We start from the raw sequence: 25,917 nt of genomic DNA, 5'->3' as shown, positions 1-25,917 counted from the left end.
GGTAGCTCCTATTTAAGTGATTTCTTGATTAAAACAGGTGTGGCAGTAATCAGGCCTGGGGGTGACTACAGAAATTGAACTCAGGTATGATAAACCACAGTTAAGTTATTTTTTAACAAGGGGGGCAATCACTTTTTCACACAGGGCCATGTAGGTTTGGATTTTTTTTCTCCCTAAATAATAAAAACCATCATTTAAAAACTGCATTTTTTGTTCAATTATATTATCTTTGACTAATAGTTAAATGTGTTTGATGATCAGAAACATTTTGTGTGACAAACATGCAAAAGAATAAGAAATCAGGAAGGGGGCAAATAGTTTTTCACACCACTGTAAATACATAACCATGTAACAATATGACAACTTTATAAATATTCTCTAAAAACTTGGTTACATCTTTTTTTAATAGAAATGTAACAATTAAATAACCTATTTACAATAAAAAGTTTCACATTTTCTGCATACAATTTAAACACAAGTATTTCAATTACAAATTGAGAATGTCCTGTATAATTTTCCTAAATATTGTATCCTCCTTGTTATTTAATGCTGTTAAGCAGCTTGATTTAAACTTTGTCCAGTTGTCTGAGGAAATAAGCAATATGTATAGTTAAAAGCAGGAAAAATGAATAGTTTGCATATTAAGTAATACTAATATTTCTGAGTTGAATATGTATTTTAATGTTTATAAAAATGTAAAAAATATATATATGTAGAGATGCAAATAAAAATGAGTTAACGGAAGCAAAATGAGCTGATGTTTTTTTTTTCCATTTGGAGCATATTAAATCATATTGTCGCTGACATTTTGCATGATTTCTTTTTACCCTTAATCATTTTTGCATTAGTGCAAAACAATAACAAAACCGAACGAAACCCATACACACACAAAACTCCACAACAATTTTACATGATTTTGTTAAACATGTGAAATCACATGTTCTTAGACACACATCTAAAGTTTTTCTTTAAATCATAAGACTGTTCATAGGCTTTGCATCTTTCTGTGCCATAATGATAAAGGCACAGGCATGAATGAAATGATAATGCCGGGTGATCTCACATATTTCAGATTTGAAAGTCATTCATATTTTCATGGAAGCAAATTAAATTTTCCTTGTGATGGCAGGTACCTATAAGACAAGATAAAAATCCTGAAAACATATGGTACATCCACAGGTTATATATGTCTTATAAAATATTTGCTATAAAAAACAAACAAACAAAAAAAACATCTAACACAGTATAAGTTTTTTTTCACAAATTGAGGTCTGGCCAACCACAGTTTGAATGCCGATAAACAGTCATACAGTACAGTGTGATATTCAGCATACACATCACTAGCTCTGCGTTTTATTTCGTGAGGAGGCTCCCTAAAAAGTAAGCATTTCTGCACAGCATTTGTGCTCCCGAGGTAAAGACTAAAGACTGTCCCATTTGGAAAGCAGCGTAAGGACATTTGTCTTCTCAGGTTTCTTATTTTGAAGAAAGAAAAAAAAAAGATTAGGAAGTGCTGTTCTCTACATCTAAAAGGCTCTCCCATTATTCACACAGGCAACCCATGTGATGTAAAAATTTCAATATCAACACCCACCTTATGTGTAGTGATTTAACTAAATCATACGGTTGAATTCAGTGTGTTGCACAAGTTAGCTCGTCTTCCTGACGGTGCCGAAAGAGTCCGAGCGGCAATGGGAAAAGTCGATGAATATCCCATCCTGATCAGAATCCACAGAGTCTACACCCTGCATGACAATGGTTTCTGGACTCGAGGAACAGCTAGTGGGTGAAGATACAGCTTTATCCGTCTCCGAGACAGATGTCTGAGTGTGTAAAGGCCCTGTAGAGTTTTGGATAAATATGGAAGGTAGGATGAGAGCAGGCTGTGCCGTGGCTCCACGCTTTGCTGTAGGTAAGGTGAGCTCATGGTCCAGCGAAATCCTGGGTGTGGAGCTTGTCTCCACGCTGACGGAAAGGGAGAAGCCCTGCTGCTCCATACAGGAAGTAACCTCGCAGGCCGAGTGCCGACGGATACCTACGCTACCCACAGAGCCGACATCTGTGTCATACTCGGCCACGGGTGTGAGCATGGGGATGTTGTAGCTCTTCGAGCGCACCACTGGGTTGGTGGAGGGGATTTCAGCTGGTTTGGACCAGCACCACTGCAGACGATTTTCTGTGGGCACACAAAAACAATCTGACTTAAAATCAAAGCATCAGTTAAATAATACCCTATTATCTAGCATGCACAACATTTTTATTGTGGACCATTATTAGTAAGGAATAGCATTTGTAGAGTAGGTTGTCTCTCCTAAATAAAACAAATTCTGCAGACTGATGAAAACCAAAAAAGTTCCACTTAGACACAAATAATAGTTTAGTTTTTCTTATAAGCTGTGCAACTAAAAAATGCGAGGAAACAAATAAAACCTTGCTGAAAATTAGGTTCCTTTTCATTTAGGTAATGACATTGCTACATAAAACAGGTACATACTGTATAAACTTCTCAAAAAGTTCTCATTTAATATCAGCACATGATAATTTTAACCCAAATCATATCTCGTACCCATAATGCATGAACAGTGGGTGGCGTCGCAGTCATGTGCACAGAGCCCGTGTGTTCCCAGGTAGGGCGACACCACCTTCTGAATAAGCGACTCCAGCTTCAGGTACTCCTCAGTCACACCTTGTAACTCGTGAACACCCTGTACATCGTAACACATGAACCCAATTAACAACAGATCTCTGAATCATAGGTAGACTGTTGATTAAATTATTGGGTTTTGCAATTTTTTATAACAGCAATAAAGTTTATTGTCTGCTTTATTTCAATCATCAGTTTGTTAGTGATTTTGAAGTATCAAAAATGACTTGCTGATTGTTTAAATGTCATTTCTCGTACAAATCGGTAATCTTTTTTTTCAGCGGTATTGCACCAACCGCTAATAAACTCACTGGAAATATAAGTGATGCTCTCGCATAACGCAAGTATTTGCAGATGTTTATGGTTTATGTTTGTGGAAATGAGCATCACTGAAAGCACGGCCCCGTCCATTCGAGAAATACATCACAGACGATGCCTGCAGAAAGCATGTATCATCATCCGGGACCACACCAGCCCCCACGCAGACTTTTTTCTCTCTGTTGCAATCTGGCAGGCGGTACAGGAGCCTGTCCGCACTTACTAAGAGACTGAAGGACAGTTTCTATCACCAGGCTGTTAGGATTCTTAACTTGAATTGATATCGGAGTGATGTAATAATTACATAACACACCACGTTTACAGACACTTAAAACATTGTTTAAAGCTATAACTCTAGGAAAGCTTCAAATAATCAAATCCTTGTTTTAAAAGAATGGCTGCATTACGAGACCTTTACATTTATTTATTTATTTACATTGTGCAATACAAAGTTATTGTAAAATCATGTGCATATAACCATGTGCAATAACTTTATTATGCACATACATACATACATACATACATGCACACATGCATACGTATGTACTATTGGCTTTGTGTTGAAATTAAATCTGAATTGAAAACTGATTCATCTATTTTTATATTTATTATTCATATATAAATCAATTAATGAAATGGACCATGATAAAATCAACACACAAAAAATAACATGCGCGCACACACACACATATGCACACAGTTTGTATGGGTGATTTGTACCTGGAGGATGAGAAGCATCTGGACGATGGATGGAGGGATACGAGCACGTGGTCTGGACAGAGCTTCATCCAGCTTCATGTTGAGAGTGATAGTGTTCCTGAAGAGTAGTAGAGCCAACTGTCGCACTGACGGATCCTTCCCCTGAGGTTTACAATATAACTTCAGTAACAACATTTATTTATCTGTAAATAATGATTTTAGTAAAATTATTCTTGTGAGTTACAAAACTAGTCTCAAAACTTCTTGATACCACCTCGTATCTTTTATAATATTTTATAATACAGAACTTACTGCATGTTATGAATCGAACCTGTTTCAAAGATTTAAACTCCTGCATCTTTATAGCCTGTAAATGTTAATCCTTCCTTGTTGTACTAAACAGTATTTTTATGGTAAACTCTATATGGATTAATTTGTTTCTTATTTCCTTGCTTAGGAACTAAATGTGACCATTAAGATAAAAGATCTTTGTGACCAAAAATGACTGTTAAGACTTGATAAGTAGCAACATGCTTAAAGAATAATATTTTACGGCTTAGCTCTTAAGAAACTTCGCCGCGCATTTGTAAGATATGTATTAGGTAAAACAGCTGATGGTGGTTTAGTGATCAAACGCACTAAGAGTGAATGGAAACCAAGAGGTATGGGAAATTAGAGGACAGTGTAGTGTAGATGGACTGGAATAGGCTACCTGGACGGGGTGAAAGATGGCTTGTAGCATAGACAGAACATCACAAAAGAAGAAGTCCCACGTCTCAGCCAGGGAGTCGAGTAATTTCTGACCTTAGAATATATAGAAGAATATACAGTTGTTGTCTAAGGATTGAGACCTTGCATCAGGTTTATATTTACAATTTCACTTGAGTCATACTGTGCGGCGTCATCACAGGGGCTGTTTGTTTACCTTCATAAAATCTTATTTTGTCCCTCAGAATGACCATGCCTTTGGTCAGCAGCTGGTTCTGAAAGAGCAGGAGAAATGCGAGAGATGTAAAAAAAAAAAGAAAAAAAGAGAGATGTTGGCTGTTGAATGCATTGGCGTGTTGTGTCAACATAGCCTGCCTTACCTGCAGATACTCAGTAAAAAATGAGCCTAGTTCAGTTTTCAGCAGCTGCCTGGATAAAAATATAAAATAAAAAGATCAGTCTTTTAATGCTGCCTATTATGTTCAACATGTTGCATCATTATGCAATACAGCTACATTTTTCTTTATATTCCTTATTAGATCTTGTTGCTGTTCCTTGTAACAGGCTGCTACCATCCAATCCACATGGTAAACTTGGCACCGGATTTATGTTGGATATCCGTCCTGATACTCTCCCCTCTTTCCAGTACTGCGGAGTTATATACGATATATGGTTAAACGGCCTAGTGGTGTTATGCTCTATTATCAGCGCTCATAAAATGCTTCCTGCCCAATCAGATTACTCACTCGGAACTTATTGCTGTATAATGAACAACAGCACGGCTGTAATTTGGCTGTAGACGAGATCCGGACACGTGAATGCTATTGGTAATCAGAGCCGTTACGATAATCGGTATAACTGCACGCTTGCGAGCGCAATATTGCTTTCATACAAGCAAGCAATAACAAGTAATAGATTTTCTGGACACAATATGGCCATATGTTTGCTTATGTTGCCTCTGAAATGGATCCTGAAAAAAAGCCACATTCACTTTATACAGTAGAATAAAAGTGGCATCATCTTTCTTACTTTTCATCTTAGTCGAAAAGTTTTCTTATTTTAAGTCAAAAGTTATAGTCATAAAAAGTATTATTTGACATGTGCTTTACTAATTTCACTAACACTACTACTGTAGTTAGTATTTTAAACCAGGAAGTGGAATGCGGCATGGCGAGCACAGACGAGCTGGAGTGATGCACGCAGTGAAAAGTCCCAGTGCGGCTATACTGTAGGAAATATAAGCACTCTCGTAATGCTGCTCAACCAATCAAATTACTGGACTGGAACAAACCGTGCAAACTACATTATTGTACATTCAGTTGAGAGACAAAGTGTAGATACCAGTAGAATAATAATACTACATTATACCAACTTATCTATAAGATTTCACTTCCTCCCTACATGTAATAAAAAGGTTTAAACAATGTGTAAGACACTGATACTGCCAAAGTGATAGCTCTATTTCTAAAGATTAGAAGCCCACGCTTTGTCTTTTTAACTACACATCTAGCTTTTTTTAAGTAGAGTCTGAACATTGTTTGGTTATGATACTAAGCTCAAATATTCACCCCACACCGTTTCTGACACTTTAGTTCTAACCTTTAACTCAGAAACGCTCTGAAATCTTATCAAATGCTTTTTTTCCCTTTTCGCTTTGGTGCAAGTTTTTCAATTATTTTTTTGCTGCACTACGTACTGTATGTATCATATTTTAATTTCCGCTGAAGTTAGAAATTATGCAGCAATATAAAAATGCAGCAAATATCAGTAAGAGTAGAATGGTGTACCTATAATTGTTTTTATGATAAACAGCTGACTGGAAATTGGGTGAACTTGACATGACTCACCTCACACCCTCATTGAGTGTGTAAAGCTCGTTGTCAGCCAGGCCTTTCTTTTGAAAAACACCAATAACCGCATTGTGAATGCTGTGATAAAAAAAAAAGTAGCAATACAGAGAACTGACTTTATAATAAATCTGTAATCTGAATGTAGACTTGAAGTTTTGATTATGGCTTAAATGTATAATATTTAATAGTCCATAAGTGTACAGGTGTAGTTACATTGGCAATTAACCAAACACTGAACATAAGCACATTATTTATAAAGACAGGCAGTGCAGATGAAGGTCACCTGTTCCATGTGGCGTTTGGCCCAGATCCTCGCTCCTCCAGTGACGCCTTCTCATTCTTGCCCAGCTGACTCAGGTTTGGAGAGCTCACTAACCTCAACCGGTACAGAGTCCTCATGGTCATGTGAAAAGAGAGAGCGAGAGATGGGGTGAGGGAGAGAGAGAAAGCGAGACGGCACAGTTTGTCCCGAGCTGAGTCTGACAAAGCCAGGAGTAAACATGACTCAGGGTAGGGGTGGGAGGGGAAGTGAAAGTAGAGGTTTACAGATGGCTAGGAGTCAAGATTGTCTTTCTTCAAAAATATACTTCCTTCCTCTTTACATTTAATTCTATTAGTAAATTCTTTACGTTAACATAAATCAATCTATATACACACACAACAACAAGAACAACCTTGTTGATCATTTACATCTTTAATAAGGTAAAATAACATCCTGCGCTCTGCAGAATTATTGGCACCCTTCGTATAAATGATTGATTGATGCATGATTGTATATTGTAAAAAATATTCTCAATAGAACCATTTTAAAGAATAAACTAAATTTGTGCCAATATTACTGACACTAGTTTAAAAAATATCTTTTTTTATTATTTTTTTTAACAATGTCTTAAAAATCCCCAGGACTGCTGATATTGCCCGTTATAACATCGCCCATGCTGTTTTACTGGGGTGTAACTATGATGCCGCACACATGTACTGTAATACCTTTTGTTCTTCATTACCATAAAAGACAAAGAAGTTGCAAAACAAGCAAAAAAAAAATCTATTTAAATAGATATAAATACTTTAACAGCTTAATTACCATTAAGCACAATTAGGGCCATTAGAAATGTTAGAAGTCTGAAACAGGAATTGAACCCATGCACACGCATTGAGGTCGGTTAAGGAGAGGACAAAGCGCACAAAGATGACAGATGTTACAATTGCACAGTTCAGTTGATTCTGCTGGTTTTCAGGTTTCAAAATCATCCATTAAATACAACTTTCACAACAATAAGCAGTTGGGAAACATGGGAGAGATCAAGGCCTTTGCAAGAACATTATGTTTAATGCACTGCCTAAACTTGACCAAGCAGCTGATGTGGCTGGTAAAGATTGACGGCAAATTTATTCCAAAATCTGGTTGCCTCTACCAGGAGGTTTATACTCGGCCATAACTAGAAAACAAATTGTTTGTTTAAAGACCATCTCAATCTCCTAATTTGAACCTTGAACCTGAAACAAAGAGGTGAGTCTATGTGCACAAACCAAAGAACATAAAAGAGCTTAAACACTAAGCATGAAGTAGTGAAACAGGATCCTTCCAGGAGTGTCTACAATCTTGTTAGACATTACAGGAAGAGATTAAGTGCTGGTATTCTTTTCATGACAGGTACAGCATATTAATCGTTGGTGTGCCAATAGTGATGAAATAACACTATACAACCACCCTACTGTACAGTTTGAGCTGAGAATATCTACTCTGTATGGGTCAGTAGTAGTTTCACAAGAGCTGTGTTACATAAGCGAATGTCAGCGGTGCAACTGTTTAAGTCTGATAAGGTATTTTTCAGAGCCGAGAACTTGACTTACAACAACACTGAAAACGGTAAAAAAGAAAGGGAAAGTGTCCAAGCAAGCACATGGCAGAAATTATATACATGAACTGATGCAGATTTTAAAAGGTAGACTTTTTTACATGTATTACTTTTCTTTTATTTTTGTTATAATACTGTAGCAATAAACCATGTTACATTTAACGCTGTGAAACAGCTGAAAGACAACTAAGTTCCTGCTATCAACCGCAAAAACAACAATTATTTATAACGTTCGCAAGTCCTTTCTTTTTCTTTTAAAGTTAATAACACTAAACCACATAACCTGTCACGTCAAACCAGAAAGCACAAATTTCCCTGTTCTTTTACAAAGCACTTGCTAAAATTGTTATTTGGGCATCACTTTACAGAAAAAAAACACATTACCCTAATTACATATTTATATGATTATCTCTGTTAAACAATAACACATTTGTAATTGATGTATTATCTTTAGATTAATTGGAGCGTCCATGATCTCCCAATCAGTTAAATGAGTTGTTGCTATAGAAACAATAACATAATTAAACTGACTTTAATTATTTACCCCTGATATTTTACCCCTGATGTTTAATTATTTACCCCTGATATGCTGACCTTCCGTCGATAAATATATCCTTATAACTTATTTTCAGACACCACAGCACATCCCCAAGCGGCACAAGGGAAACCTATACAATATAAGGTATAATGTTTTGTGCTATAATTTTATGGTTAATCAGAGTAAATAGATTTGTTTACCTTAATAAGCAAATTTTCTAAGAAATCTAACCCTTATGGATTCACCAGTTTGTTACGATTGGGTTCATATAAATAATCAGAATGATAGGAAGATGCATAAATTGTTCTATCATGATACAGTATAACTGGGAATGTTTAAAATATGGGAGCACTGAGTTTAAAGCCAAAATCTGGGATTTCAGCTCACCTAAATATGTCCTCTTGTGTCTGTGTCTGTTCATTAAACCCACAGACGCTGCTGTGAAAGCCGGAACTGAGTGTGAATTATAAATGAGTCACATTTAAAAGCTCAAGGTTAAACATTTCACAGATGGATTTGTGAGTCAGTGATATTATGCTATACTGTCTGGTCTGTGTTCTTGTGCCATTTGTATGTCAAGCCAAGTCCAACTACAGGAGCCAATACAGAAATTATTGGCTTATGGCTATAAAATTAGACTTTTGCTTTATGCTTATTTAATCTCTCTTGAAATGGAACAGAGGAGATAATGTTGCAGTGTGACATAATAATATGCAGCGTGTGGCATAAAATGTGGACAAACTGTAACATAAATTAATGTTTCATGTCTTTTGAAATGACATTACTGATTGATGATTATGACCATCTCTACTAGCTCTGCCGAGAAATTCATTCTAATCTTACCTCCTGATAGGGTGTGAACTGGAGTCCATGTGAAGGCAATGTGGCAGGGTCGCCAGGGCCGAGAAGCTAAACGAGCCTGTTTTAAGGATGCCTGGTCTGGTGTGTGTCCCACTCAAGTCTTCCAGCATCTTTATTCAAGCAATGCAGAGAGAGACACCAACATTCATTCAGAATAACGCTCCTGAGAACACACAACGGGCAACAGGTTTGGCTGAAAAGTGTAATGGTATACAAGTACAAGGAAATTAATAGGGATAGTCACAACAATGTGGATATAGATTATGCTTACTCCTGTAAATCATTGTTTTACCCCAATTCATGTCTTTCATTATACAACTTTGGGTCTGTGTTTCTCTCAAACTCCATATTACTTTTAAAACATAGTGTGCAAGCACTGAGTCAAATTAATTCCAGTGATTCCAACTGAACATTCTGATATCTTAAATATAGAATTTTATTACAGACATGTGCAAGTCAGTGGAAGTACCCAGTGCGGTGTCTTTTAGAAATCCAAAAACCCACATATGGCACAGGGTTTAATTTTGAAAGTGGAAGGACTAACAAGTTTAGGAAACAGAAATAACGCCTCCATTGCTTATTTTAGTATCTTGTTCTGCTCCAGACAATTTTGCATGCCAAAAAAAAAAGCTGCAGAGGTGCCAAATCCTGTTACAGTATGGTCCTGAACAAATTAAGAACTGAAAGTACCACATGGAAAAAAAAATAAAACAGCATAATGTGTCACAGTATGTTATCACAGGATAAAGTTTTAACTGATGTGCTGTGAAATGGTAGCATGGTTTGCAGTCAAACACTCACTTACATTTCAAACTAGGAGGAGGAGTGAAACTGTGGGGGCAACAGACTAGCTACGGACCTGAAGTGTAATAAAAAGTTTCCCTCAAAAGCTAGAAGGTAGTCCTAATTGGTCTCTACAGTGCAGAAAGCTTGTGTGGAACATATGTGTGTAGGCTTATTTCATTTTGAATCCAACCCTAAACGAACACTTTCAGGAGAAGAAAAAAAAAAAAACGCCTAAACTCTAGCACACCTTGTCACTGAAATAGTACTCTCCGTTGAATATCTTTTGTATGTTTAGCATCTTTTAGCTAGAAAAGTGCAGTGACCTTTAACTTTTTTCACTGCCTGGGTAAAAAATAACATTTATATGGGACATTTAAAAGACATTCATTAGACGGGTCAAATAACTGGGCTGCATCAAGCAAAGACAACAACTAAGAAAGTTAAATTATTGGCATTAACAGCATTAATAAAAACTTGGAAAAAAAAATAAAACATGAACGAAAGTCACTTAAATGCTAGGTGAAATTGCCTCAGAAAAAAAAATTAACATTAAAAATCAAAGCTTTATTTAATAGTAAAGAAATTCTCATACAGACACACATACACATACTTAATGTGACAGTTATGTGGCTACAAGAAAACCACTTGTTAGTGAAACTAATCAGAAAAGAAAAAACATCAAAAATGTCCTTCAGAAAGCCCGGAGAACCATTCCTCAAAACTACATTGAAAAATACAAGAAAGTCTGGCTGTGTGGAAGTAAAATGTGAAGAAACGAGAGGTGACTCAAGACTTTTGTACAAGAGTATATCTTCTTGGGAAATCAGTCATTCAGTAATCAAGCACAGTAACTAAAAGGCAGCTGGCTTTGTTGTCAGTCCTTTAAAAAAAAAAAGTAAGCAAAAAGGGATGAGGCAGATCAAGATCCAAAAAACAAGGAAGATGTCTCTATTTCTGAAACTCTTCGCCTCGTTAATAAAAAGTTAACACTTTCTAATATGTTTATTTTTCGAATTTCCAACAAGCATGTCAAATTGTGATATCAGGGAGAGACTGTAAGTTATATGACTGTGATTTGGAATAATGTACATAAATAGGAAAGATAAGAGAGACATTTCTTCCACTGATATCAGTACTGCGCTGTTATACTGTATTTGAGTCATGTTGTTTAAATGTTCAGAATGTCCTTTAGTAAGGCTTAGTTCCGAGCAAGATGTCTGTTGTGAAGTTGAGCAGCAATGAGCACATCACTGTGAAATTTTACACAGGAAATGTGCAGTTGACTCCTCTAGTCCTCTCACAACATCACTAAAATGTTAGGGTTACAACCACTGGTAGAAGTGTGAAGATCATAAGATCAGACTATACGGATCGATGCGTCAGATTAAAAATGCAACAATAGAAATAAATCAGCAACAGTCATAAATTGATTGCTATTGATTGGACTTGATTAAAATAGATTATATCAGTTATTATTAAGTAGAAGTTGATTATTATCAATAAAAAAGGCAGACAACTACCATGTTTAAAAAAAATCCTGTTTTTAAGCCGACGTGTATAGGCTTGGCCATGGCTCTGACTGAAAAGACTCCATCTCTAAGTTGTTTACATTGGTGGATTTACAATGGGCATGACTGAGATTTCACATAAAGTGGGTGGCATCAACATCTGTCACAGACTACTAAAACTGAAACTGTAACATAGCAAATAGTTGGCTTTATAACCAATCATGTGGACCCTGAGGTTTCACACCTTATTCCTACGTGAAGGACATTAATCAACTGTATTAAATAAACGGGCAGCAAGGTGGCTTAGTGGCTTAAGTGCCTTGCACCTCAAGTGTCCGGATTCGATTCCCGCCTTAGGGTCTGTGTGTATGGAGTTTGCATGTTCTCCCCATGCTCAGTGGAGATTATGCTAATTGGAGTTCCCAAATTGCCTGTAGTGTGTGAATGTGCATGTCAGTGTTGACCAAAGATTCTACCATGGTTGTAAAATAGTAACCACCATTGGTCTCCACGGTCCCTAGTTGGACTATGGATGGATGGATTAATGAACAGTAAATGTATCTACCAGGAATTATTCCCTTCCTTGCACTCATGCTGGATAACATTCCCTGGGTGTTCTTGTACTTCGTGTTATTTTTTTTTCTATTAATTAAGCACTGATTAGTGCCCTTTTTTCTTCTGAGAGGTCAATTTAACAAACCTATAACCTTGAGCTTAAAACCGTTTTAGACCTTACACTGGATCTATATGATAATGTGCGTATGTGCTGCTGATAATTGTTAAATATCTTGCAAACCTCCTCGGTAAAGTACGTAGATTAAAAAGTCACCACAGTAGACTGCACGAAACACGTGTGTTTAAACGCGCCACCTAGCGGCAAGTGGTTTATCCACACTTCAACAAAGAGCTACAACAAAAGAGCCGTACATCACCGTACCACCGAGCCTTCACAGCACGTGCTATATCCCCCACAGTGAAAATCCTCTTATATGCAAACACACCGTCCCGTGATCTGTAATCATGTTTGTTTCACAATTCTGTGTCCAGTGAAAAGAGTTTGGCGCGTGCCAGGGGCGTTTCGGTTTAATAAACGCGCACAGGTAAGATCAAAGAGAAAGATCAAAAACATTAGACTTCCTTTAATCGTGTTTATTCTGCAGTATGTGTCTGCAATATCTAGAACACAGGGACACATTTCTAGCTCTGTGTATATGCCATACAGCTCAGCCTGACGTTTTCCTTTGTAACCCATTTGACTGTTGTGTACTGGAAGGAGGGGGTTCGAGCGGTACTCGGTGTACTGGCGGATAGGGACGCGTTATTTAGCCAACAAACTGACTAACAAGCGGATAGGTCTCGCTATTTATCCAACAAACAAGCCTGTATTTAGAGCAGGAATAAAATACGCTATGCCACACAAATACTGCATTACTCTATAAGCTGTCTTCACTCACCATTATTCGGTCCTGCATGTAAACTGCATGTAAACAGTCATGGACACCACGGATACGGTAACTTTGGAAAACAAATAATGAATTAATAAATTAATAAATAAATAAATAATGCGAAGGGGGAAAAAAGAGAAAAAGATCAGATGCGCGGGAGCTCGTATATCCAGGGCGTTATTGTTTTCCAGTGAACTGAGTTGAATGAGTAAATGCGGATGTGGGGCAAGGCGGCTTCCTCCTGTCATTCCTGTGGTATCTCTAGCCTCGCGACTCGCCCCTCCTACACGCGCCCGGTTTGCAGACTGTGCGCGCGACCAGACGCTTCTCCAGACTGTGCGTGCCCGTAAACGTGAACGCGCGTCGCGCGCGACGCAGACAGAGTGCAAAGCCTTTAAACATGTATTTAACTTACATTGACAAGTTCATTGATTTACCTTCGGCTTGTGCTTTATCGTGCAGAGGGTCGCTCGCACACTGGACAGAAGGTGGGAATAGGAATCACATAGTAGTAAATAACTCTGTCTGAAAGGCAAAGCTCTATACCGTTTGTAGTGCCCTGAATTAAGTAGGAGGGAGTCATTTGGGATTGGGCTTATGTGCTGAGACAGAGGTGATTTACAGTGTAATGTAATGTCTTGAATGTCTTTGGACTTTGGGAAGAAACATGAGCATGGGGAGAACATACAAACTGCTTTGAACCTGGACCCTGGAGGTGCAAGGCGACAGTGCCCTGCAATGGATTTGCACCCTATCCAGGTTTTATCCTGTCTCATGCCCTAAATATCTTACATTTACATTTAGGCATTTGGCAGACTTATGATAGGTTTCAGTCCCTATGTGACCATGTATAAAGGATAAAGTGGTATAGACAATATGTGCGTGAATCAGTGATGTAATGTAATTATTGACACTGTGCCATGCAAAGAGATGTCAATTAAATACATCTGGAAGCTAATGTGCGAAAACAGTACTAAATTGAACATAATAGTATTTAGGAGGCATAATGGTAAGCATTGTCCCCTTGCACCTCCAGGGTATGGGTTTGATTCCCTCCTCAGAGTCTGTGTGCATGGAGTTTGCATGTTTTCCCCATGCTTGGTGGGTTGCCTTTGGGTACTCTGGTTTCCTCCCACAGTCCAAAGACATGCAGATTATGCTAAAAATTATTTTAAAAAATTGCTGTAGTAAGTGAACGTTGTGTGAATGTTGCCCAGAGGTCCCACCATGGTCTTAAAACAAGTCTAAATACAATAGGAATCACCATTGGCCTCCCCTATCTCTAGTTGTGCTACAAATGTTCCTAGATGGATGGATGATTGAGGTTTTATATATGAAACGAAATGATGACACAAATTCTCCAGGTGATATTGTGTGCATTTGAGAACAAAAAACAGCCAGCCTTGCTTCTTCATACTATTCCATGAATAGTTTTACGACTATTGATTGTGCTTTTGCATTGGGCTCCACAAAAGTAAAACATAATCCAACTTATTACATTCATTAGAAGAAAATGATCTGATGCGAATCTGATTAAAAATAAATACAATAAAACTATTTTGATGTATTTTTATCTTTGGACGTAGCACATTTATACCAGCCTTCCCTTGTGATGGCAACAAAAACTGGGGTATATTTCATTGACAAGTTGATGAGATTCATTGTGCTTGTCGTTTCAGGACAAAGACACAGATGTTTTTCCGTTGCTGGTAATATGAGCTAAAATAAAGCCCTTCATGGCACAGGGGTTACACACAGCTTTAACATCATATTGTTATATGTAAAGATCAAGCAAAGTACTGGTGCAAAACTTTGATATGCAGCATATTAGTGATAGTGATCATTGATAGAGATCAGTGGATTTCTTAGCATAAGTAAGCATAAGAAATTGCATAAGGTTTTGCTTAAGTAAATTGTAAACAACTGTGTACATTTGATTATGTGTTTAGTTCAGTAGTTTAAAGACAAGTATTTGACAGAAAATTTGAAATTTCATTCATATTTGACATCCTGACACCCCTCCTAGAAAAAAAACCCCAGGAGATTATTTTTAGGATATATTTATATTATAATATTATTATTAAAATATAATTGTTATTATTAAAATAATTATCTCTCCAAGATCTTGTATTGATGATGGAAAAGTTGGATTGCTACGTAAAGCCTTTCCTAGAACATCCCAAAGATTCTTTAAGCGGTTAAGGTCTGAACTCTGTGGTAGATAATCTATATGTGTGATAATGATGTCTCGTGCTCCCTGAACCACGCTTTCACAATTTAAGAGGAATTCCTTGATTCATTTGCTTGTGGAAATGCTCTTACTCTTACTATTAAACATAATTGTGAGTTCACTAAGTGATTAAGTGATCTCCCATCCGAAGAAGGTTTACCACTAACCTTCCAGGTTTAAATAATGTGTTCTCAGTTCTTTACCCAGTTTTGGCGGCACGGTGGCTTAAAAGTTAGCATTGTTGTCCCCAGGGTTTGGGTTTGATTCCTCCCTCTGGTTCTGTGTGCATGAGGTTTGCATGTTCTCCCCATGCAGGCTGGGTTTCCACCCACAGTTTAAAAATATGCCGCTTAGGCTAACTGGTATTCCTTAAATGCCCAAAGTTAGTGAATGTGTCTGTGAATAATGACCGGACGTCCTTCCAAGGTTGTAAAATTGGAATAAACACAATAATAATCGCCATTGGTCTCCATGGTTTCTAGTTGGATAACAGAGGTTCCTAGATGGAGGAATGGAAGTTTAGTAGTTTCAGCAAAAAGTAGCAGAGTAACATCTTTGCCACGACCACAGGATATGTCTTCTGATATGATTGTTTAAGAAATGATAAGTTATTCACTGCATCAGTTACGGTTAAATTACTTGTAGCTAAAACATATTAATCATTGCAGTAATTATCCAATGGAAGGCTCTTAAATATTTGAATAGTTAAATCCAGGTGGTGACTTTTTTTCTTTTGGCTGGGCAGTGTATTTTCATGAGTGCATGAAATATATTAAATTCAGTTTCATTCAGTTAAATTAGTTTTGCTGCAATGACTAGACATTATTGCATTTTGATTAATAATATACTTAAGCAAATATATATTTCATAATTGTTTTTCAAAATCTAATAAAAAAAACATATATATATATATATATATATATATATATATACAGTATATATATAAAGACGACGCCACTATTGCAGTAGTTCTGCCATGTTGGTTGAATTCCAAATTGCGCCATCTAATAGTATAGTGCACTATATAGGGTGTTGAAGCGATTGTCTTGTACTCCATGTAGTGCACTTTGAAAGAAGATAGCAGTGATTTGGAATTCAGCAAGTCAGCGGACCGCCTACCCTATGACTATACGCAGGTTTAGGCGTGACCAGCTCGCCGTTTCTTCAACGCGGGAAATTTAAAAAATCAAGTAATTTTATGTATTAATTATCAAACAAAACTTAATTTAAAACCTATATTAAAAATAGTCGTATAAGTCCATAGTAGGAAACATCTAGACTCCTAGAACTGCACGACGACTGTCCTGGCAGGACAACAAATCAGCATGGAAGCTAACTCTAACCGGCTAACTAACTAAGTTATCATTGTGCTATGTGACAGCTTGCCGCTAACGATAACGTGTGTTTAATAAACCATAACTCATAACTGAATGCAGTAATCTGCTCGCCGTAATTAAGGACCGGCTAATGTTACACATGGAACAGTGCTGAGAGAGGGGATAAAACACACACACAGCCATGTCTTTCGGACAGGTATGTAACGTTATTTACATGTATAGTTGTAAACATGCATTATGGGCCATTTATATATCAATGTTTTATGTTTATGAATGGCTTTGTATCTAAAAACGGAAAATCTCAAGATCTGCTATTTTTTGTAAGAAAGATAAATCTTTTTGACATATGCGATACTGTACATCTTAACATTTTGGTGTATATTGTGTTATATTCATCCCTCTAACCATGAATTCTCATCCATCTGTCCATTATTTAATGGATAATGATCAATTCTCATCTGTTCAAACATTCTTCAATGGATTCTCATGCATGTATTTTTCAGCCCATCAGCGCCTTCTAATTATCCATCCATCCATTCATCCATCAATTTATTTTAATTAATCCATCCAGCTCTCAGTGGATTTTAATGAATCCATATATCTGCCCTTTCATCCATCCATTCATCCATCATTCTTATACATCCTTCAATTGACCTAATTTATCTATCCAATCATCTATCAATTTATGTATTTTCATCCATTTATAGATCTATTAAATGATTTTAATTAATCACTTCATTAATAAATTGTATCAATCATGTATTCACTTCTATTCATTAGTGGATTCTAAATAATCCATTCATCTATCTAATCATGCATTCTTGTGAATCCAACCATCAGTGGGTTCTTATTAGACCATCCACTTACTGTATATGGATTCTCACTTGTCCATCCCACCACCCAACCACCCATCCATAAATGGATTCTATATTTTTTTTTATCTATACATGGATTCTTGGTCAGGGTGGCAGTCGATCTAAAGCAATGATCTGAACATTGTGAATTTGCACACACGCATAGTTACAACTAAGTGCAATCTAGGAAACCCACACAAACAGCAACCATAAATACTGTATATGGATTCTCACTTGTCCATCCCACCACCTATCCATAAATGGATTCTATTTTTTTTTTTATCTATACATGGATTCTTGGTCAGGGTGGCAGTCGATCTAAAGCAATGATCTGAACATTGTGAATTTGCACACACGCATAGTTACAACTAAGTGCAATCTAGGAAACCCGCACAGACAGCAACCATAAATCCACAGACAGAACTGTCTGACTAGATCAATCCCAAATAATCTTTTTCTAGAACTGTTCAATATACTTTAAAGATGGTAATACTAATGATGAATTTTTTTTAGTTCAACTACACTGCTGAGGAATACCAGGCCATTCAGAATGCTCTTCGACGGATGCTTGGACCGGAGTACATTAGCACTCGGCTAGCAGGAGGAGGACAAAAGGCAAGATCATCTCATACTTTTTCTACAGTATTGTTATTAAATATTAACTTTCAGTGCTTCAATGCAATTTTGTTGCTTGTCTAAATATTGCCTGTGGATTTGCAGGTGTGTTACATCGAGGGTCACAAGGTCATCAGTCTGGCTAATGAAATGTTTGGTTACAATGGCTGGTCTCACTCAATTTCTCAACAAAATGTTGGTAAGGGTGATGCTATACTGAATATACTGTGAGAATTTGTTTTATCATGTTGCCACAATTCAAGTTTTACAGACTTGGAATTGTTGTAAATTTAACTTCTATATTTATAAATGGTATTTACATTCTAGATAAGAGTTGTCAATAAGAATTTTTTATTGTCGCTAGACTGCAAAAAGAAAGTAACTTATCAAATAAATCAAGGGTTGCCTCAGGAACGGCATCTGGCATAAAACCAAGCTTTGGGGTCTGCTGCGGTGACGACTTGCCAGGAGTACCTGAAAGACCATCACCAACAACAGTTGTATAGGATGTCTTTATATGCTGGTGTAATACAGTTTCGCTTTACTGGAACTGAGATGCCCAAACCTGTTCCAGCATGTCGGTGTCCTTCATTAGTGATCTCACTAATGCTCTTGTGGCTGGATGAGAACAAATGCATAAAGCCACACTTTAAAATATAGTGAGACATCTTCCCAGAGGAGTTAAGGATATTATAACAGCTAAATAATATGCAATAGCCTGTTCAACAAGCATACATTGGTGTGACGGTCAGGTGTCCATAGTTTCTATGATCCGAAAAACATAGGACTGTGTACTAATTAATCTTAATTAACTTAAATAATCCCAGCTCAATGTGCTAAATAAATTAAGACTTTTGTTATTACTTTTCCTAACTCACTGTTCACCCTGCGTAGATTTTGTGGACCTGATTAATGGGAAATTTTACGTTGGAGTCAGTGCATTTGTGAAGGTTCAATTAAAGGTAAGGGAGCTATCAAGCCAAGCAATTTAGTCAATTTATTGCACATACTACACACAAGTAGGCTCTAAGCTTATCCACAAAAGAACTAGTATAACCAGTTGTTCCATCAGAGCAGGAACAACATGTAATACAACGTTTTTAATCGGTTGAATGATATTTCCAGTATGTAATGTAAGTGTGTCTGTCACAGGATGGCTCATTCCATGAAGATGTGGGCTATGGAGTAAGCGAGGGTCTCAAATCCAAAGCGCTGTCTCTGGAGAAGGCGAGAAAAGAAGCTGTTACAGATGGGCTGAAACGGGCGCTAAAGTAATCACATACTTCCTGATTTAAAAGAAAATCTCATTTGTTTTTGGACTCTGTTTGTCTACTGCATTTATAGTGTGTACATAATAACTACAGATAAAAACATCACCCTGCTTACCTCTACTGAGAGAATGATTTTTGCACAATCCTTCCTAACTGTTCCACACAAGTTGGGAACACAAACCTTTTAGGCCACAAATGCAGCACGATGTGAAAATGTGTGTAAAGCAGGCCTGATTGGCTTAATAAATTTTCATAAAGTGTATTTATGTTGGAATATTTTGAATAGCACTCGGTGGATTTTTTTTACATTTAGGTGCTTTGGAAATGCTCTTGGAAACTGCATCCTTAACAAAGAGTATCTGATAGCAGTCAACAAGATTCCTAAGCAGGTCAGCAAGTACATGCTTTATTTTATTTAAATGATTGCACTGTGAAGTTCATTGTTTCGTTTAGAAATGCATAAGCCACAATTTTGCTGATAGCTTTGATAACAGGATGTGCTTTCTTCCCTGCCAGATCTGTATCATTTTGCTGATCATAGGTTGCTAAGTAACCGCACTGATCACCTTCCTCTAAGTAGTTTCGTTAGTTAATAATTTTTTAAACAAATATAAAATTGTCACTATTAGAAAGGACCAAAAATACAACGCATGATTAAGGAGTATGTCTTAATGATGGTGACTATTGGTCATATTTCTCCTCATATGGTATTTTCTCGGCTGGTAAACCAGTGCACTTTTCAGTGTAAGAAAAAAAAAGTACAATGCTGAAATAATAATAGCAACAGGCCACATCTGGTGGAACTTTTTTTGTGGCATAAGAATATTTAAGATGTTCTTTCTTTGAAATAATTTAGTTGCTTTAACTTACTTGTCCCTTACTGTTATATAAAAGAAACAGGACTTTCTAGGTTGTATGGAAAATTCCAGAGTCGTGTAGATCTTTGACCATGTGATAATATGTTCCTTCTTGTGTTCTGTTACTTAATACCAAGTTGTCCTTCAGTTATCTTCCACTACCAGAATGAAATGACAGTCAAGTGGAAATGCAGTTACTGATTAATTTGCTGCCTCTGCAGCCCCCTTCACCTTTAGACCCGCACAAGACGAAGCGCAGAGATAATGAGCCGGCAGTGGAGAAGGCCCGCTACAGTAGCCTGTCTCATACTGACTTCAAGGCTTTCAGTAATCCAGCCGAACCAGTACTGAAATCTCCATCAGAACAGACTGGAACCCATCCGGTTGCTTCAGGGCTGCAGAACACTGTGAGCTCCAGTGACCCAATCCCAAACATGACCTCACACACAGTCAACACATCGGCTCAACAGGACTGTGAAAACAGGTCCGCAATCATGTCGAGGTAACATCATCACCAACTGGACTGCCTTCATAAATCTATTAAAGTCGGTTTTAAATATATAAATAAATAAAAATTGGAAAAGTTACAAAATTGCTGTTGTATAAAAGGAATGAAACATTCCAGGGGGTGCTGTTACAGAAAAATAATCAGATTAGTTTTTTTTTTTTTTTTACCATAAACACATTACGTATAGCAATCCATTGTTCACTGAACAGCATGACCTTAGTGTTTTATCCCCCCTCTTACTGCCATTTATGGAAAAAAATATTTACTTTGGTGTTTAAATACAGGGTCCTAAAAAGACATTAAAAGTATGTATGTGTGTGTGTGTGTGTGTATATATATATATATATATATATATATATATATATATATATATATATATATATATATAATATAGATATAGATATATATATATTTTTTTATTTTACATGTATATGAGCAAAAGCAGGCAAGGGAATACTTTTGGCAATATAGTGTATGACTATAGTATAAGTGTATGTATATATGTCAAGTCAAGTAGGCTTTTATTGTGATTTCAACCATATACAGTTCAGCACACCTAATTAGCTACTGTAACTATCTGAGACAAATTGACCCTACAACTTAACAAAACCTATTCTAAGTACTATACAAAGGACAACACAAAAACAACAACAACTCGCCTTTACATTTTCCCTCCCACCCCCTCCTCCTCTTGGCTTCCCACACACACACAAACACTCTGCCTTAGGCCTTGTTTACACGGGCGTTAAAATCGAGCGTTTTTTTTTTTTTTTTGCGTTTGTAGCGTCCGGTGAGCGCGGATCAAGCGGCGACTGTTTTCTACACATAGAAGTCAATGAGTGTTCACACGGGCTTTGGTGACGTGCGTTTGTCCGGCTGCGCGTTTATGCGGCATTAAAAAAACGTTGCATGCAGCTTTTTCTTTTTCTGTCCATTTTTTTATATATATATATATTTTTTACTTTACAGCAGTGATTCCGTTAGTTTGCGAGTGTGACTAGCGATGTTCTTTGCAAATTTTTCCGATAAAACAGTCTCTCCGTAAAGTGTGTGTGCACGCACATTACACACACACACACACACACACACACACACACACACACACACACACAGCGCCTGCTTGCACAAACGGAAACACTTATCTGTCTGAATTTATGTAAACTTTTTTGAAAAGGTAAAGTGCAGGTTAATTTGTTTTATTTTTACTTTATATTTTGTATTAATTATTTTTATGTATTTATTTTTTTTTGAGCTGTAGAACGAATAATTTGAGTTTCCATTATTTCTTCTGTGAAAATTAAATTTGGTTTACGAGTGTTTTGAAATACGAGCTCACTTCCGGAACGAATTATGCTCGTAATCCAAGGTTCCACTGTACGTATTTCAAGACCTTGCTCGTTTATCAAGTTAAAATTTATTTTAAAAGTTTGCTCGTCTTGCAAAACACTCACAGACCAAGTTACTTGCAATCCAGGGTTCCACTATATTTGAATATCATTTGTAAATTTAAATGTAAATTCATAAGGTATAGTTTAAATATCTGTTCATATGTTACTAGTGCAATAAAGACATTAAGATAACGTTTTCCAAAACTAAGTATCTTTAGTACCTTTACAATCTTTAGTACCTGATCCACTCCGTCATTAGACATTAAATACCTTTTAGTTAATCATTAATTACTGAGTGTTCCAAAATCACTGAACCTTTTATTATGCTTTAATATGAAAATGTGTAAGTATCTTGACTTATTGTATTGTTAAGTATAGTTGTGTTCTATTGTTAATTAGAGAGTATATTCAAAGGAAGTGACATAATATACCACGGATCATACAGGCGTAGCATATGAGGCATCCTGCTAAGATTGCAATGAAATGTTAGTTAAAACCATACCAGTTAGGCAGCTGCTCCTTGTTGTTTGTAAAATTCAACATGCTGACGCACGCACTCTGTCTCTGGGGTCAGATCGTCAATGGACACGGCTGACCTGTCCTGCTTTGACCCTGCGCTGGACTCTAAGCAGCAGAGGAAGCTGAGGCAGCAGCAGCTGCAGCAGAAGTTTAGACAGGAGATGGAGGCAAAGAAAATGCAGCAGGGGAAAGTGCAACCAAAAACTGAACCCACAGCATGTCACGCAAACACAGGTACAATAAACACACCCACCTAGTGGCTTAACCAAAAAGAATGTGAATTTTTTTTTTTTTTTATTAGTATGAGTATTGTATGTTGGTCAAAAATAATGGGTTATTAAAGGTTTTTATGATAGTCTGGACTGTGCACTTCAGACTTTTAGGACGACTTTTACACACATTTCACATGTACACGGAATTACTGCGCTGTCGGCAAACGTCCTTAACAAAGAATTTCTCAAACGACACTTTTTTTGTAAACTTAGGACTGTAAACTTAGGGCTTTTTCTACTGAACTGAGTAGTAGGAAACTGCTTTTTCTTATTAACTATGAGTTCTTTAGTCAGTATGGTTTTTGGTACTTTGGAATTTAAGAGGTGGGGCTTGCGTTTCTTGTTACTACATAACAAGTCACACCTGCAACAAAGCGAAAAGAAAAAAATATGTATTCCGGTTAAATGATGGTGGTTTGATCAAAAACCAAACTGCGCTGTTCAGTTTCTCAACAATTACCAACGACAATTTAAAAATAGTCATATCTAAATAAATGAATTAATTAATAAAATAATGACTTCATCATAATTGCCATTTTTAAAAGTGCTAAACAAACTGAACAGCCATAACGTTAAAAACCAAAACAGTAAGACCAATATTGTGTAGGTTTCGCTTGTCCCACCTAGGGAGCTCAGGGCAAGACTGCACAGGAACTCTGGGGGTATGCTGTGATGCCACTGGGATGTTAGAGGCAGATCCTTTGGGTGCTGTGGGCTGCAGGGTGGGGCCTCCATGAAAAGGACCTAGTTTGTCCGGCACATTCCACACATGCTTGGTCGGATTGCGATGTGGAGAATTTAGAGGCCAGATCAACAGCAATGAACTCCTTGCCTTCTAAGCCAGGCTGTGGTGCATTAGGTGTTCTGTTCCATTTCTTTTGTGGCCAATATGAACTTAAAAAATATAATTTTTTAATTAAATTGTGCTACATTGTGGGCATGGATGAAACCTTGGTGCCCATAATCCTGTCACCAGTTTACTGGTATATATGATAATCATCTGTATTGAATTCGTGTAGCATTTGTGTTAGTGTTGCGGCTAATTAGTGTAAATTGAATGGAGTTCAATTCTGCCAACATGCAAAATGGAACACAAATGTTAGTTGTTTTTTTATATATAATATAGGATACAAGGTTTTAGTGCATTGCTAACATTTTTAATTAAGCTTATTTTGATTTGTGTTTTCATGAAGAATAGCACACTAGATGCAGTGCCTTTGTTTTCCATTGTCACTTTAGTCAGGTCTGTATCAGAATTGTTTTTGTAGCCAGTATTTACTGGTTAAACACGCAGCTAGCTGATCAGACAAAATACCCAAAGCAGGTGTCCAAAAACTACCAACGCTTAATTGGTTTTGCCATAAACATGACAGGATATTAATATTAAAAGTGGAATTAACTCAGCTACAGAAATTTGTAGCTCTGATGCTCAATTTATAGTTTAACCGTGAGCCGTGCCTCTAAAGTAATAGTAACTAGAGCTGAGTTAAAGATTAATTTTAGTACATTTGGAAATCACCAACATAATTTAGTGTTACCCTTTTCCCATTATTATTATTTTTCCATATTTTTAGATTATAAATTAGAAAAAACTGTTGGTTATAGCTCATACATTTAGCGTACATTAAAATGCAGGTCAGTAGTAATAATAATGCACTTCATTTCTTGACCACCAGGTGCCTCTTATGTGCAATTTGTTCAGAAACTGAGTGTCGATACTAAGTTTTTTAATATACAGTAGTTGGCAGAAGGATTCAAAAAGCCTGATTTTGCCTTCACAATTGTCCCGTTATAATTTGTTGGGAAACCAACTTCTAAACTAAATTCAAATAGTTCCTTTCTGGAGTAGGTTTTGTACGTGATATGAAACGTTGCCTTGTCTATAGCAGTGCTGTCTCCTCAGGTCAGGCTTTGGGGCCTATTAACCACAGCACGCCTTCTGGTCATGCTCTGGAAATGCTGGTCAAGAAGGAGGAATACATGATGGGTGAGAGTTTGTAGTGTGAAGAGTGCATCCTAATTTTTTTTTTTTCAAACTCAAGTTGAGCTGGTGTGATGTCAGTAAATGCAGAAATGAGAAGTATAGTATTAAAGCAGTTTCTGCATCATTGGCCAAACCTTTCCCCTCCCCTCCTCAGATGACCCAGAGATGTGGGACTTCACTCTAGATGGCATAGATATGCTTGATGATCCAGTAAGAGAATCGTCAGGGCTGCCCTGTCCTGGTACACCAAATGAACATGCAATGGTGACGCGTAGTAAAACTCCTCAAAGGCCCGTTTCATTGAGGCCACCACTTCAGTCACGTGACTATCAGGGGCAAGGAGGTCACACAAGTTATAGACACAATAATTCAGCAGCCCAGAATGCAGCTCACGCAACAGGTAAGGGTAATACACACATGGGACAAATGACAGAGAAAGCAATATTTTGGGTATTAAATAAATACTTAAGAAAGGAAACCGTTTAGGTCTAAAGATATTATATGCTTTTTGTGGTCATTCTGTATTCTTAAATCCTACAGGTCTGCAAAGCCCACAGCGACAAGGACAGTACTTGAAGAGAAGGAAGCTTGAGACTTGAACTTTTTGATATTTTTAAGAATGTTGAATTTAATTTACTGTATGTATTTAATTTGTACAGAATTGTTGGAAGTGTTAATAAATATTTATCATTGTTCAAAACCTATGTTAAATATGTTGCTAAAGTGCTCTGCATAAAAAGGCAGAATTTGATGTCTTATAAAAACATGACTAATATGGCCAACAGTACATCATAAAATATGGAGATAATTGTGTTGTTGCATCTTATTATTGACTGACAGGAGTGGGGGAACCCTGTATGGTCTTC

The 25,917-nt window shown here is 37.0% G+C and overlaps 2 protein-coding genes across 6 annotated transcripts; one reads left to right on the top strand and one right to left on the bottom strand.

Annotated features, from left to right (window-relative positions):
• Positions 1-339: 339 nt before the first annotated feature.
• Positions 340-13,471, bottom strand: prr5a (proline rich 5a (renal)). Its single transcript, XM_053506067.1, has 10 exons — positions 13,226-13,471; positions 9,460-9,587; positions 6,503-6,613; positions 6,217-6,297; positions 4,750-4,798; positions 4,587-4,644; positions 4,374-4,465; positions 3,683-3,823; positions 2,567-2,705; positions 340-2,176 (listed from the first exon to the last, which is right to left on the bottom strand). Exons 1-10 carry the CDS (start codon positions 13,241-13,243, stop codon positions 1,650-1,652), a joined length of 1,344 nt encoding a protein of 447 aa, XP_053362042.1. The 5' UTR covers positions 13,244-13,471; the 3' UTR covers positions 340-1,649.
• rad52 (RAD52 homolog, DNA repair protein) lies at positions 9,548-25,751 on the top strand. 5 transcript variants are annotated; one of them, XM_053506064.1, is made up of 11 exons: positions 9,548-9,664; positions 18,151-18,252; positions 18,358-18,451; positions 19,147-19,214; positions 19,405-19,523; positions 19,837-19,912; positions 20,602-20,882; positions 22,851-23,029; positions 24,971-25,054; positions 25,206-25,451; positions 25,592-25,751. In XM_053506064.1, the coding sequence occupies exons 2-11, from the start codon at positions 18,202-18,204 to the stop codon at positions 25,648-25,650; spliced, it is 1,257 nt and encodes a 418-aa protein (XP_053362039.1). In that variant the 5' UTR covers positions 9,548-9,664; positions 18,151-18,201; the 3' UTR covers positions 25,651-25,751. The 5 variants fall into 5 exon arrangements, with proteins under 5 accessions (XP_053362039.1, XP_053362040.1, XP_053362038.1 ...); XM_053506065.1 differs by lacking the exon at positions 9,548-9,664 and adding an exon at positions 12,804-12,871; XM_053506063.1 differs by lacking the exon at positions 9,548-9,664 and adding an exon at positions 16,589-16,979 and having other exon boundaries at positions 20,602-20,864.
• The last annotated feature ends 166 nt before the right edge of the window (positions 25,752-25,917 follow it).

Source organism: Clarias gariepinus, chromosome 10 (assembly GCF_024256425.1).
Source record: "Clarias gariepinus isolate MV-2021 ecotype Netherlands chromosome 10, CGAR_prim_01v2, whole genome shotgun sequence".
Taxonomy (NCBI): domain Eukaryota; kingdom Metazoa; phylum Chordata; class Actinopteri; order Siluriformes; family Clariidae; genus Clarias; species Clarias gariepinus.
The sequence above is the reverse complement of the archived record's forward strand: the minus strand, read 5'-3'. Positions and strand labels throughout refer to the sequence as shown.

Bases quoted from the DNA above. Each gene is read 5' to 3' on its own strand.
- rad52 (XM_053506062.1), top strand. The intron at 19,913-20,601 runs GTCAGCAAGTAC...CTGCCTCTGCAG, and splicing joins TCAACAAGATTCCTAAGCAG to CCCCCTTCACCTTTAGACCC. The intron at 25,452-25,591 runs GTAAGGGTAATA...TAAATCCTACAG, and splicing joins GAATGCAGCTCACGCAACAG to GTCTGCAAAGCCCACAGCGA.
- prr5a (XM_053506067.1), bottom strand. The intron at 4,466-4,586 runs GTAAACAAACAG...ATATATTCTAAG, and splicing joins CAAAATAAGATTTTATGAAG to GTCAGAAATTACTCGACTCC. The intron at 3,824-4,373 runs GTAGCCTATTCC...TGTAAACCTCAG, and splicing joins CCATCTTTCACCCCGTCCAG to GGGAAGGATCCGTCAGTGCG.